The 14,681-nt window shown below is 31.0% G+C and overlaps 1 protein-coding gene across 2 annotated transcripts in view; it reads left to right on the top strand.

Moving 5' to 3' along the window:
• LOC106678913 (myb-like protein X) overlaps positions 1–14,681 on the top strand; it is a 111,917-nt gene that overhangs the window by 79,306 nt on the left and 17,930 nt on the right. For both annotated transcript variants that reach the window (XM_067049880.1, XM_067049881.1), the window contains exons 27-30: positions 2,401–2,457; positions 2,537–2,608; positions 13,970–14,038; positions 14,442–14,510. In XM_067049880.1, the coding sequence (XP_066905981.1) occupies positions 2,401–2,457; positions 2,537–2,608; positions 13,970–14,038; positions 14,442–14,510 (267 nt within the window). The remainder of the gene's footprint in view (positions 1–2,400; positions 2,458–2,536; positions 2,609–13,969; positions 14,039–14,441; positions 14,511–14,681) is intronic.

Genomic DNA, 14,681 nt, shown 5'->3' with positions numbered 1-14,681 from the left:
AAGGAACACCAGCGGATTGAAAATAGAGGGATGAATAGGAACCATTGTGGTTTACTTGTAATAATCTATTAGTGAGAAAGGAACGGATGATGAGAAAATATGTAGGAGGTAAGAATTTACGGAGTTTGTAAAGCAGTCCCAGGTGCCAGACTCGATCAAAAGCCTTTAGCGTATTTAAAACTAGTTTTAATGAATAGTTCCCACAATATTATATAATCCAGAATAGTTGCAATTTATGTGTCTAGATCTATATTCAGAACTTCTATCACACCTGGTTATATTTAATATATAAGTAACTTGTTTTCATTCTATTTACATGTATATTTCCTCATGTTGTTATTATTAATTTTTTTCTATATACTTTATAAACATAACAATTTATCATGACATTTGAAACGTTTTTTATTTTAATGTACTGTTAATTCTAAAATGTTTGTATCTTGTTTTTTCATTTAGCCCTGACGAAGCCCTGCAAAGTGGGGCGAAACGTTGGTTTACAATAAATAGTTCTCCCGGAGATATACCAACATTTTGTAATTTGTAATTGATATACATCTATCATTCCATCAATGATGGTCAATCATGTTATATAGAGCTCCAATTTGGAAAGAAGTTACGGCTACCAAATCATACAGTAGACAGTTGGTTTCTGTTTATTGCAAAACTTCCTTAAGGAAAGTAAGTGCTTTTTGAACTGTTTCCTATGAGCTAGAGAGCATGATAGCCAGAATGCTGCCTGTTGAACTTCTTGTTGAAGAAAGAAGTAGGCAATATGGACGAGGTTTTTGCGTTATAAGAGAAGAACGGAAAATAACTATCACTCAGTGGCAACAGCATTGGGAAGCTGCAGATTCCCGTTGGTGGACTTGCAGGTTGATAATCAATGTTTGTGATATGGTTATCGACATGGTAAGGTGGATTTTTATGTAACCCAACTGTTGACCGGACATGAATACTTTAGAGCCTACCAGTACCGCTTTAAATTGGACAACACCGCAGAATGTCCTGCATGTCTGGCTTTGGAAGAGCACATGTTTTTTAGTTTTATACAATTTGCTGACGAAAGAATTAAATTGGAGAGATTGTGTTGAGGAAGCATCATACCAGAAAACTTAGTGATCCATATGCTGCACTCAGAACAACATTGGGAAGAAAAAAGTCTCCACAGTTGTACTTAAGAGGTTGAGAGCATGAAACATGAAAAACATGCGAAGAGATCAATGAGGTGGAACTCAGCCATTTCCCTCCATGAAGTAATACCAAAAAACAGTCCTGTGGAGAGAAATGAGCATCCATGTTTTTTGAAGATTTCCAACAGCACTAAAAAAAAAAAGACAAAGGGTTGCTCTTCCTCTTAGTTTTCTGGACAGATCCAATGGTTCTATTCCTTCCAGGATACATCCAATCCACCAGCGATCCAAACAAAGAGTCTTTCTTCCTTCAATTATATAATCTTCTTGGATGACTGATGATTCTTGATGTATTCTTTCTCAATATCTACCAATGACAATAGACAAAGGTGGTCAGCACCACCAGTTGATGCGAAACATCAATTATAGCACAACCGCTCTAATTCACTTACAATGATTAACGATATAAATACTTCATTGATAATAGTTATTGTTTTCTATTTCTTCTTGAATTAATTTATACTATAATTATGTAAGGAAACAATAAAAGTAGAAAACATTTCAATTTACGTACTCAACGGACCAGTAATTCAAACAGACTTCGGAAGGACGCATACCGTTATCTTGAATATTTTGAACGATGTATTTTTACACCATATTTGACTAATAAAAATCTTATAAAAATATAATAGTTATTAACAGAGATGAGCAAAAATTAGCTATAGATCCATATATAGCCTGGTATATATCCAGATAGGCCTTATAATTGTCATGTAGATCAGTTTTTTGTAATGAATTGGAAGTTTAGACCATTTGTCTAGTGAGTACTGTAATAGTCCGAATCAATGTATAGTTTCCTGTCTTTTCAGTCTTGGGTGAGGATTCCAGGTTAGTCGATTGCCCAGATGTAGTCCAAGGTAGCGGATCTGTTCTACAGGAGTAAGAGCAACATTCTTAAAGGATACTGTAGGACAGTCAGTAGGTTTATGACGAAGGGTAAAGGTGATTTGTTGGGATTTATTTTGATCCTCCAATTATAGCACCATTCTTCGAGGGTTGCGATAGGGGATTGGAGAGTTGGTGATGCAATTAAAGGGTTATTATTAAATGCTGAGGATTAATTTAAACCCAAAGTAGGGTGGTAAGTGAAAGTTATGTGATGTGTGGACTGCAACATATTTTTTTATACAAGTTCTAGTAGCCCCAAGTTAGGATACTTATAAGCTCATAATATTTTTACTTTTTTCTAAATTGAAAACTTTATTTACAGCCTGAATTGCTGCCAGGTATGAATGTGTACGGCAACCTTATTCTCCTTTCCATGCAGGTTCTTATTGTTATACTTAAGAAACTTAATTGTCCATATATATTTTTCAAATATAATCATTTCTTAAATTAATTTTCAGAAACCAGAATTATTGCCATCCTCTGAAGGATTAAAAATGTTGGATGATCCAAATATTACTTCAGGAAAAAAGGTAATTAAATACTGAGTTAAATGAATTAATAAATTAAAAACTTGTATGACTGGGATAGAAGTAAAAGGGTGTAGTCTAAAATGAGTTTGCCCTGTAGGGGGGGAACTCGCACATCCCCTCCCCCCTCCTTACCATAACTAACACCTCCAAAAAAGTCTACAATAAAATGTTTTAATAAACAAAGGTTGTTCTTGTTTGTTTTTATTTTTAGAATTTTCCTTCACTATTTTTTTTTTTCCAATTTTAATTTTACAATATCCATGATAGGAAAGGAAGTCACATCGACTGAGTGGAGAGAAAAGAGTGGTGGGTCAGACACTTGCCACTGGCATTTCCCCCTCTTCCCCCAATACACACAGGCAAACTCATCTTTGATGTACTCTATACAAGAGATAATCTTCGTAATAATATATTTTTTCTACCTATTTGTGCCAAATTTACTCTTTAGTATTGACAAAGTTGTGATATTCTCAATAATAAACTCATAATTATTGTTAATTTCACAATTTTCTAAAATTTTAAACATAAATTCGGTTCGGCTATAAGTAAATAGAAAAAAAAATTCTTATTAATAAGATTATCACTTGCACCTCTTCACTTCTTGCTATTTGCTTCACCTCAAAAAATAGTGTAATGAAATCATAATGACTAGATCATTATAGTAATGTAGTGATAAGCATAAGGCCTCTCTTCACTTTTTTTTTTTAATGACCCCCTTCCTGGTTATTTCTAACATGAGGAGGAGGGGTTGTCTAGAGGTAACCAATCTATTCTAACCATGGTGGGGGGGTTCAAGTTTTCATTTCATGGGACCACCTCAGAAATGAAAAAAGTCGACCCCCCACCAGGCCGAATACCAACTCCTCCTCAGTTCCCAGGCTGCAATGATCTGCACCTCAACGATCTGAGATACTAATGCCCCAGGGCCTCTTTCCACTGGAAGTGAAAAGCTGTGAACTGGAAGCAATCAATTCTGTGAATTCATTCACAATGAAAAAATCATGCGAATGCATTTCCTTCATTGCCTCGGTATTCATCCGGATTAGTAGTAGATGAGATGGCTCTTCAGAAGGGTTTTTCTGATGAAGAATTTTTTGCTTGAATGGAATTGTCAATGTAATTATCACCTTTGATGCATTGACACATTGATTCATCAGGCACAGAAAATATTGACAAAGACAGAATGCGAATGAAGCACATTTATGCAAAAAGAAACGAGTTCAGTGAATTTTCTCATTTGTGGCATGATTAAATTTAAATTGATAATGACCACCTGTAATTTACCTGGTCATTCCATTCAGTTGAAACCTTTCACAATTGTCTTAGTATATTCTGCATGTAATAGTTACTTTCCCGTTGGTCCCACAGATAATTCCTTTCCTGAACAAGCTAAATTAACTTTTCACAGTACATTTGTTACTCTTCTTTTTTTTTGCCCTCGTTCACAACTGATTTCCAGCAGAATTGGATCGGTTCATATTTAGCACCTATTTGGATGAAAATTGACAAACGATATGGGCCAAGTGAATGCGGTTGACCACCACTGACCATGTGTTTGAATCATTCTTGCGTTTCCGTGCGAATTTGGATGAATTGATTTTTCAACTTTTCGCAGTTTTCCGCTCCCTGTGGATGAGAGGTCTAAAATTATGGTTAAGGTATATTTTGATATATGACGTATATTCAGGCACCTTTAAGAGATGATGTGTGCTAATATCAGAAGGCTTGGACAAAACTCATTCAAAAAAGTTAGGTTAGCTAAACAGAAAGTGAATTGACAGGAGTATTGGGATGGTGTTGAGTCAATTAATGAACCATCCTCAAAGAGATTCGCCTACAGTCAAGTGGGGGGAAACAAGTTCTAAAGAGATTCGCTTTAGATCCTTTCGAAGGACAGAGCTAAAGGGTATTCGCCTACCGGTATACTTAAAGATATTAAGGATGGGGAAAAGAGACAAAGGAGATTTCTTGGAATAATACCGCAGTTTATGTATCAAAATAGTGATGCAAGTATCTGATCCACTAGTGATATGTTCACTCGCTATCTTCTTCAAAGTGGTGAATTGATTTTAAATTAATTTTTATGATAAAATTTAGGCTAGTGATGTCTCAGCATGAGAAGGCCATCGAGAGTCTTTCCCTAGACCACTTTAAATGGATCAGAAAACTCTATTTCGGTCTTATTTCATTGAAACAATACCTTTATAAATGAATATAACAATATTTGTTAAAGCCACCTCAAATCGACCATGTCTTTTTGTTGGAAGGCTTTAAAAATGAACAAAAACAAAACTGGCTCGGATTAAACATTTATTTGGTTCAATTTATACATGGTAAAAAAAAAAAAACTAAAAAACTAACATAAATAAAACATACAAGCAAAGATAAAAGTAAAATTAGATAAATTATGAAATTATGAAAATTAAAATAAAATAAACTAATTTACAAAAAAACAAATAATATGTAAAATAAATACTGGTCGACGGTTAATCCTCTCCGATAGGTCAGAGGAAGATATTCTGCTTGTCGAGATGTGCAGGTAGAAGCTCCATTGCTAAATACTCCGCTGCAACTCTCAAACTGGTCCAAAGTTGGTGCAATGGCTTACAAACAGTCGATGTCCCAAAAGCTAAGATGGCTACACTGGCACTCATTGTGGGCAGACAGGGTCTAGGTGTTTTTTATTAATTATACGAGCCGATTGATTAGCAACAACTCATATTGCACTCAAAGGCCAGAAACGCAGAAAAGGTCTGGTTTCGAACTGTAATAACGACTAAAACACTCAACAAATGTTCAAACTATAAACGCAGACAGGGCTGCTTAGACGCTACCAGGGCCACTAATTAGTCGCTACTGCTCCAAAAAACTAAGATGGTCGGTCCGTTGCTAGGTGACGCAACAATGATCACTCCTAGCAACTGTCTCTATTACTCATTATTAGAAACAAATTCTTCACACATTCTTCTTTTCAAACAACTAAATCTAAATAAAACAATACAAATAAAAATAAATGTAACTAAATTAAATACTAATAAAACTATATAACTAAAACTATAAAACTAAATACTAAAAATACTATTTAAAATTATTTACAGCGTAATTATATTATGGCGTTAACAATATTATATGAATAAATAATTGACCTTTTTTTCAAAATATTGTTGTTCTCTTTGACCATACCCCTGACCAACTCCTTCATATTTTGAATATAATAATATATTACATAAGCAAATTTACAAGAATTTAGCATAAAATAACATGTGACGATTGTTTCTTGGATCAAAGTTAGATACGTCTTGCCCAGTAGGTTGGGTTGAGTCGGACTGTAATGACCTTAATCATGCTCAGTTATGATGGCAGCTCTTATAAGTTATAATAATAGCAGCAAGCTATAGCTAAGCTTCAGTACAAACGTTTTTCACTTTCTTCAGAGATCTTTTTTTTATGACCCTCCTTCCTGGTCATTTCTGACAGGGGAATAGACGGTTATCTACAGGGTACCACCTTATTATAACCATGGTGGGGAGTCAAATTTTCATTTTTTAAGACTGAAACAGAAATAAAAGTTAATACTCCAGACTTGATTCGAACGAGGCAGCTAAAGCCAAAGGCTTAACTCCCTTGGCCACAAGTAGCCCCTTCTATTGACATCTTTCCCTTTTTTTTGGAGGGGGGTTATCTAGAGCTAACCATGTGTAATCATATGCTAATCAAGTTTTCAGTTCGTGGGACTGCCAAAGAAATGAAAAACGTCGACCCCCTGGCCAGATCTGAACCGATATCAATTCAACTGTTTCAATACGTCTGTGTCGAACTGGTATTTGAGTCAATCTGTTTCGAAAAACAGATTTTATCTCCCAAGCACTGATTAAAAACACTGTTGAAAAATTGTATTAAATTGATGGAAAAGAACCCTTTTGTGTATTATTGTTAATCTCATGTACAACAGCTACTGCTAGAAACCACCCATATGGCACTTCCAAGACAATTTCCCTCAGTATTCACCATATTGCATCATATTTTTTAACTGTTCCTTTTTTATTTTAACTAAGAAGAGTTACCTTCAAATATGAACTTACAGCCACCACCAGTTTGGAACAATCTGGGTGAATCAGTGTTTTCAAATATAAGAGCATTTTAATGCCCTACAATTGGTGAAACATTCTGGTTTCTTCCAAAGAGAAATTTATGACTATGAATAGATGAAGTATATTATTTGCCCTTAACTTTTCTGAAATGAAATAAAAGCATCTCCAAGAGTTCGAAGAGCTAACAGAAGAGGAAGTTCATCCTTCCTTTATACTGATAGAAAGAATGTTGGAAGGAACAGAGAACATCAACTGTCAAAAAAGTTACAATAGTTATTTTTGTTTTATTTTACTAGGTTGTTACGAAAGTCTTTGTCACAAAAAATAAGTTCTGTTGGAATTTCAGCATTAAATATACACATGAAAATTATTCTTCAAAATAATGGCCATCATTATTAATTACTGGAGCCCATGTTTCTGTGCAGAGTTGGGTAAAAATTAGCTATAGTTAAAACTAATAGATAAAGTTGCCATGGATACGACCCTTATTCATAAATGAACCATTGATAAATAAATATTGTATCCATGGCAATATTTTTATAAATTTTACCCATCTCTGTTTCTGTGAGAAGTATTGGAGGTAATACTTGTCCTTTGTTTTTTAGTTGAAAATTTATATCCTGATTTGACATCCTCGTTGGATTCCTTTCATCTCTGACTATTCTCACCCACGGGCAATTGAACTATCTTCAAGCGAAATGTACTCTCAATGTTCTAAATACACAAAGCATTATCTTTTTTTTGTTCGCAAGAAGATAATTGATCGTATGAAGTAGATTGTAGGAAGATAGTCCGGATGACAATCAATTAAGGTACCAATAGTAGAAAAAACAACTACCAACATTTATCCCACTTTGCAGGGCTAATGAAAACATGATGCAAACATTGTAAGAAGTGACAGAAAATTAAAATATATATACAAAAATAAAGTAAGAAAATATGCAATTATATTCAATTTTTTTTTTAAAAAAATAAAAAGCTTAAGCTAAGAAAGTATAAATTAATGTAAATAGGAAACTAATTACTAATAAATACTACCAAGTATGATAGAATTGTAAATGAAGAACTGGAGTACTAAATAGTAGAACTATACTTATTAGAAATAGTTGTAAATATGGTAAAATGGTAGGTGTAAATGGTAAACAGATAGCTGAAGTAAATGTGGTAAAGGTAATATAGAGTGACAAGTAAAAAGGAAATTATAAGAATAATAATATAAAAATAACTAGAAATCTAATCTCATACATTTACCTATTGTAATATTAAACAAAATATTTGATGATTCTGTCAGTTTACTTATATTTAAGTAATAATAAAGAAACATTTAAAATTAAATAAAAAGAAAATTAATAGTTTTCATTTAATTTTCATATCTAAAGTATAGTTTGATGATGACAAGGTTCAATAAAAAGATTAAATATTAAATAAATATGAAAATTTTTATTTTTAATTATAGATAATATTATAGACTCTTAATCTCAGGGTGGGTTTCTAGGAAATCAGAAATGAACACTTTACTACTAATAACGCTTAATTATACTCATACTCGCAACCAGTTCCTCCCTAACTTTACAATCTTCAGCATTTTACATCAGAATCAGGTATATCTCTTTCTGTTACCTGTTATTTTTATATTATTTCCTTTTTACTTGTTACATTTCCTTACCTTTGCTACATTTATTTCAGTAATATGTTTACCATTAACACTTACCTTTTTACCATATTTGTAAATATTTTTAATAAGTATTCTATTATTTCTTACTCTAATTCTTTATTTCGAATTTTATCACACTTGGATGTATTATTAGTCATTAGTTTCCTTCACCTATATTTATACTTTCTAAACTTAAGATTTTTTTTGCAGAAAAATATTTTTTGCATATTTTCTTACTTTCTTTGTATATACGTTCTAATTTTCTGTCACTTCTTACAATGTTTCTATCTTGTTTTCATTTAGCCTGGATGAAGCCCTATAAGGTTTGGAGAAACATTGGTTATCATAAAATATTTTTTTTTACTATTTTGCACCTTAATTGACTGCCACCCGAACTATCTTCCTACTATCTTCTTCATAGAGTCGACGATCTTCTTCCAACAAAAAAAAAAAAGATTATGCTTTGTGTGTGTAATAATGGGAATATGTTTTGCTTGAAGGTAGTCTAATGGTCCATGAGTGAATACATTCATTGACTGCCTCCCGGAATATCTACCTAAAGTGAACTTCTTGAGCCTCTTAGAAGTTTTCATTGTTTAATACAATTATTTTTCAAAATCTATCATCTTTTGGATTTTATTACAAATTTTCACAGATATCATCTCGTCGTTGAGGTTGGGCAATTGACAAGGAAGTCATGAGGATCTGATCTGTGCCATATATTTCAGACATTTAGTGTTTGAATTCTCAATTTCATATGATGATACTCGAATGATTTCAAATGGAACCTGACCGATGGACTTGTGTTATTCATTACTGTTCACCTCTTGTTTGCTGAATTAAACCACCTGAAAAAAAAAACCTGCTTCCATGTTACATTTGACCTTTCACTGCACAAACTTTCTCAGCAGCTGCATTTGCACTTTGACTTTTTTCCATTAGTGTCTAGAAAGACTTTGAATGCTAATTTTTTTCTCCAATATTTTCAGAACAATTTATAAAAAGGCACAGACAGTAGTTATACATACTTCATTAAAGGATTAGTCAAATTAGACAATGATGTATATATTATTTACATCAGAGTCAAATTAGGATTAAAATAGACTTTAATGTCAGCAAAGACTTTTGTAACAACCTAGTATTTATTTATTTATTTTTTTTTTAGGAAACAAGTTGATGCTTCCTCCATTGTTAGAAGACAAGATAGAAAAATATGGTTAAAAAAAATACAATTATGCATAACTATTAAAAATGAAAATATTGTTATATTACAGTTTTTTCGTCTTGATTAAAAAAATAATAATAATAATATGTAACAGATACTGTTATTATATAGTTGACTTTTTTTTTTTTAACTTTTTTAATTATAGGTTATCAGGCAATAAAATGATTAGATTAAATTAAATGTTTCATAGTACATTTGTGTTGAATATAAGTAATACTTTCCTGAAGTGTCAACTATGGAATAACGAGATATAACTTATGAATATGGAAGTTAAATTTCCTCTTTTATGATTAATTATTTTTCATTTGACCTTAATATTTTTATTTGTACTTAATTAAATTAAACCACTTATGTGAAAATTCATCTCATAATTATTTCATAAATTTGAGTATAAACTTTCTTGGTTAGAAATATTATCAGATTAATTTGTGTTAATGTACACTAAATCATTAAAATTTTTTTGGAAATGATTTATAAGATTATAACATTGCTTTATAAAATTACTTGCAAATAGTTTATAAGTAAGTTTTCTGTTAGTAATGTTGTGTTTTAGACAAATATGTATTTATATTACAAAAAAATATGTATTAAAACAGAACACCATATATATGAATGTAGTTGCTGGCTGAAAATAAATTCATACTTTGTTTGCAAGTCTCAATATTCTTTTAAATTTAAAACCTTGCATCTCAAATAAATATATAACCTCTTTAACTCAAAATTTAAAATTTTAACCACTATAATTATACTGTTATTTATTTGAACCAGTTTAGAAAATGTTTTTCGATTCTCTATAACATGATAACCAACAAAGAATTTTCAAAACTACACAAGGAATCATAATTTTCAGAGAATATTCCTAATCAGTATTCTCTAAAATCTTATAGTGATGGGGTGCTAAAGATGTTTGCTGACCGCACCCCCCAACAAAGTTCTCCAATCATTAATTTTATTTGTATTAATCCTTTCTCGACCTTTATTTAATATCAACTTACTTCTTCATTTTCTGTCTTTTAGTCTGTTAAATTTTGTTTTCTCCTATATATTTTTCTGTTTTTGCATGTTATTGCATCTCCTGTACATTTTTAACCTTTATAGTTTGCATAATTTTTATATTCTTATCATTGTTTATTTTATATTAATCCTATTTTATTTCTTCTTTTCTTTTAATGGTATATAATTTTCTTTTCACTATTTTTTACATAATTTTAACCCTATCTTAATTTACCTTGTTGTGCCTTATTATCTTACAATGTAAAAATGTTCTTAGTTATTTTTATATCCTTTAGCCCTGAGCGAAACGTCGGAAAATAAATAGTTGTTAACTATTTTTGTTTCTCTTTTGACTGCAACCCTGACCATCTTCTTCATAATTTGAAATTATATGGTCAATTATTTATATATAGAATAGCATTTTGATTTCCATAATGTCTAAGGAATTTGAAATATATATATATAATATCAATGATTTATATATGTATAATCAGCATCTGGTATTTTAATCAAAGAAAATTTAACTAGATTAATTACTTCTCAGTATAACGATGGATTAGTTGAACATTGGAAAATAATTCAAATAATTTTGGTCGAGTACTTCTAGTATTCGTAAATGGTAGTACATTTTGTAGTCGATTTTTAGAAAGTTATCAGATTAAGTAGAATGCTTAACTACTCATTACTGCCCATCTCTTACTCTGAGACAGAAGATTTTGTGAAGAGTGAAGTTAATAAGTGAAGTAAACTGTAATTTATGACATATACTAAGGAAAAACATTGAAAAATTTTGAATTCGAGTTTTTGATGGAAATAAGAGTTTTTAGCTCCCCTGAGGCCAAATAACCAAGTCTCCCCAAATGGTATATTTGTAGACAGACTAGCTCAAAAACAAAAAGTCGTATGAAACTGAAGTTACATGTGTAAGAAGGATAGCAACATTAGGATGTGAAAGCAGCATGTTTGATAAAATCAGCCAATTAGAAGTGCCACTTTATAGAATTGATTTTTTCAATTTTCTCGGAAATGGCTCGAAATTTTTTTATTAAAATAGGCATGCCAATGTACAATTAAATTTTATTTTTTTTCAGCAGTCTTATCTTCACTGAAACAGTCGGATAGGTTCAAAATGCTAAATATTAAAAAAAAAAATAAGCATTTCAAATTTTTATTATAAGTTAAAAATGGATAAATATAAACTGTGAAAGGATTTGATAACTAACTTAAGGAGATAAGTAGACTAATATTTTTTTCAGGTTGAAAACACAGTTTCGGAAATATTGTTGCATTTTTTACTGGTGATTTCAATATAACTTTAGATTCTTGTAAATATTTTTAATCAATTATATATGACCCATTTTGATCTATTACATGTTGCCAACTTTCAGGTAATTTTTTAATTCTGTCCTCCCAGAATTTCTCAGATTTTTGCACAATGAACTCCTCTATGTGCGTTTTGCAGTCCAGGAGCAAATTAAAGTGTTTTCCGTTAAGAGAGTTTTGAAGGGTCCGAAATAAGTGAAAATCTGTTGGGGCCAGGTCTGTTGAATAGGATGGATAGGGAATCACATCCCAGCCAAACTCAAATTTCTGCTGGGTCTGCAAAGACACTTGAGGGCGGACGTTATCCTGATAGAAAATTATGTCTTTGCAATTATGAGACACAAATTTGATGATTTGAGACACTTGAATGAGATATGTTAAGCATTTCTTTGATATCCCGTGTCATAGAATGAGGGTTGTCTGTGACCAATGCTTGAATTTGGTCATCATCCATTGAGGGATGACCTGAGCACCTTGCGTCTTCCAAGTCAAAATTTCCAGTTCTGAACCAAGCAAACCACTTACGGACGGTGCTTTCTCCTAAGGCAACATATACATGATTTTATAAACACAGAGAGGATTAAATTGAAATATTAAAAACCGCTACGAACTTATTTTACAACCCAATAGTTAACAACCAACTATTTATTTGCTGATGTTTCACCGCACTTTGTAGAGCTTTATCAGAGCTAAAAAGATAAAAAACAACTAAACAACTTTTTATGTATATGTTACATATTCTATCATTTAATTTATATTTATGTTTCCTAAATTACATAATTCTTATAGTTATTAATATTATTATGATAGTTTTATATCGTTTTCTTGTAGAAATTTTTAATCACGTACCGGCCACTAAGGACCACATGAATATCATTAGTTAGGCTTTTTTTTGAGTCTTGATTTTCTTTCTTCCCATCACAGTTTCATGATCCTCGACTGCCTTTCTTTTCTTTCTTTGGAAGGTCTTTCATTTTTCAGTAGATCTCTTCATTAGATCTTCGCATCTAACCTTCCTGTATTTTCCTGGACCCATAGATTTTTCTTATGTTCCCCCTCTCTATTTTTAGCAGCTGTTCCAAGTTGGGTATGTATGTGGTTTCTACCCCAAATAAAATCACAGGCCTTATCACAACATCGTAATAACTTTGAATTGGAGGAGAGGTTCTTTTCATTGTAAATTTTGCATTTGAAAGTATACATTTTCTAATTCTGTGATTTTCTCTCGGATGCTCTCTTTCTTAGAACCGTTGTGACATATTATTTCCTCCAAGTACTTAATTTAATATAAATTTTCTGGTCACTTTTACCTTTTCATAGCTATTGTTTACTGCTGTTTCTTGAAATTTACTTCAGTAGTTATGAGCTCTGTTTTTTCGTATGATATTTGTAGGCCTGCTTTTTCTGCTATAATTAATAGGGTATTTATTTGACTAATAGCCTCTTCCTCTGATTCTGCCAACAGTGCGAGATCATCAGAAAATGCCAAACAACTCACTTTTACATGATTGCTTTTGTTCCCTATTATGGCTCCAGAGCTAATTTTTGTTCCAGAATTACTTCATGATTTTATCCAGGACTATGTTGAAAAGTATTGGAAACAAGCCATCACCTTGTCTTAGCCCTGTTTTTATCTGAAAAGGTTTGCTTATAAAACCCTGAAATTACACTTTAGATTTTATATCTGTGGGAGTCAGTTTTATTAGATTTATGGTTTTCTGGTCTACTTCATATTCTTTCAGGATTTCCAGTAGGGTTTCTCTATCCATGGAATCATAGGCCTTTTTAAAGTCAACAAAGGAAATGTAAAGATTTTTCCTTCTGATAAATTAGTATTTTATGAGCAGTTTAAGGCTTAGAATTAAAATTTGTCTACTTTATACTATAACAATTTAATTTCTTCTTTTTGTTCATTTGTATATAATTTTCTTTTCGCTTATGTTTACATAATTTTTAATTTTTTTTTATTAATTCAAAGAAAAAAAGACAAAATCTTTTTACAAAGAACTATTTTATTTTGTAATTAAATTATAATAAAACCACGTATTATAAATCATTTTGATATTCTGTTGCAGCAAAATATAAAAAAAGAAATCGAGACTAGAATAGATGAGAATGCAGACCCTAAAGACTCTGGAATGAAGGTAGACAGATATATTAGTGATTTTAAATTATTTAAATAGAATGTTTATTACTAATTACTACTAATAAATACTTATTACTACAGAAAAAAAAATTAACTAAAAAATTCATTACAATCTGTTAAGAACATGCCTTAAAATTTTTATTTCTAAAGTGGAAAATTTAGTATTTTATGAGCTGTTTTAGGCTTAGAATTAAAATTTGTCTACTTTATACTATAACTATTTTATTTCTTCTTTTTATTCATTTGTATATAATTTTCTTTTCGCTTATATTTACATAATTTAAAAAATTTTTTTATTCAAAGAAAAAATAGACAAAATCTTTTTACAAAGAACTATTTTATTTTATAATTAAATTATAATAAAACTACATATTATAAATCAATTTGATATTCTGTTGCAGGAAAATATAAAAAAAGATATCGAGACTGGAAGAGATGAAAATGCAGACCCTAAAGACTCTGGAGTGAAGGTAGACAGTTATATCAGTGATTTTAAATTATTTAAATAGAATGTTTATTACTAATTACTACTAATAAATACTTATTACTACAGAATAAAAAATTCATTACAACCTGTTAAGAACATGCCTTAAAATTTTTATTTCTAAAGTGGAAAATTTAGTATTTTATGAGCTGTTTTA

This window comes from Halyomorpha halys, unplaced genomic scaffold (genome assembly GCF_000696795.3).
Source record: "Halyomorpha halys isolate HHAL.00 unplaced genomic scaffold, Hhal_1.1 Scaffold11.1, whole genome shotgun sequence".
Classification (NCBI taxonomy): domain Eukaryota; kingdom Metazoa; phylum Arthropoda; class Insecta; order Hemiptera; family Pentatomidae; genus Halyomorpha; species Halyomorpha halys.
The sequence above is the reverse complement of the archived record's forward strand: the minus strand, read 5'-3'. Positions and strand labels throughout refer to the sequence as shown.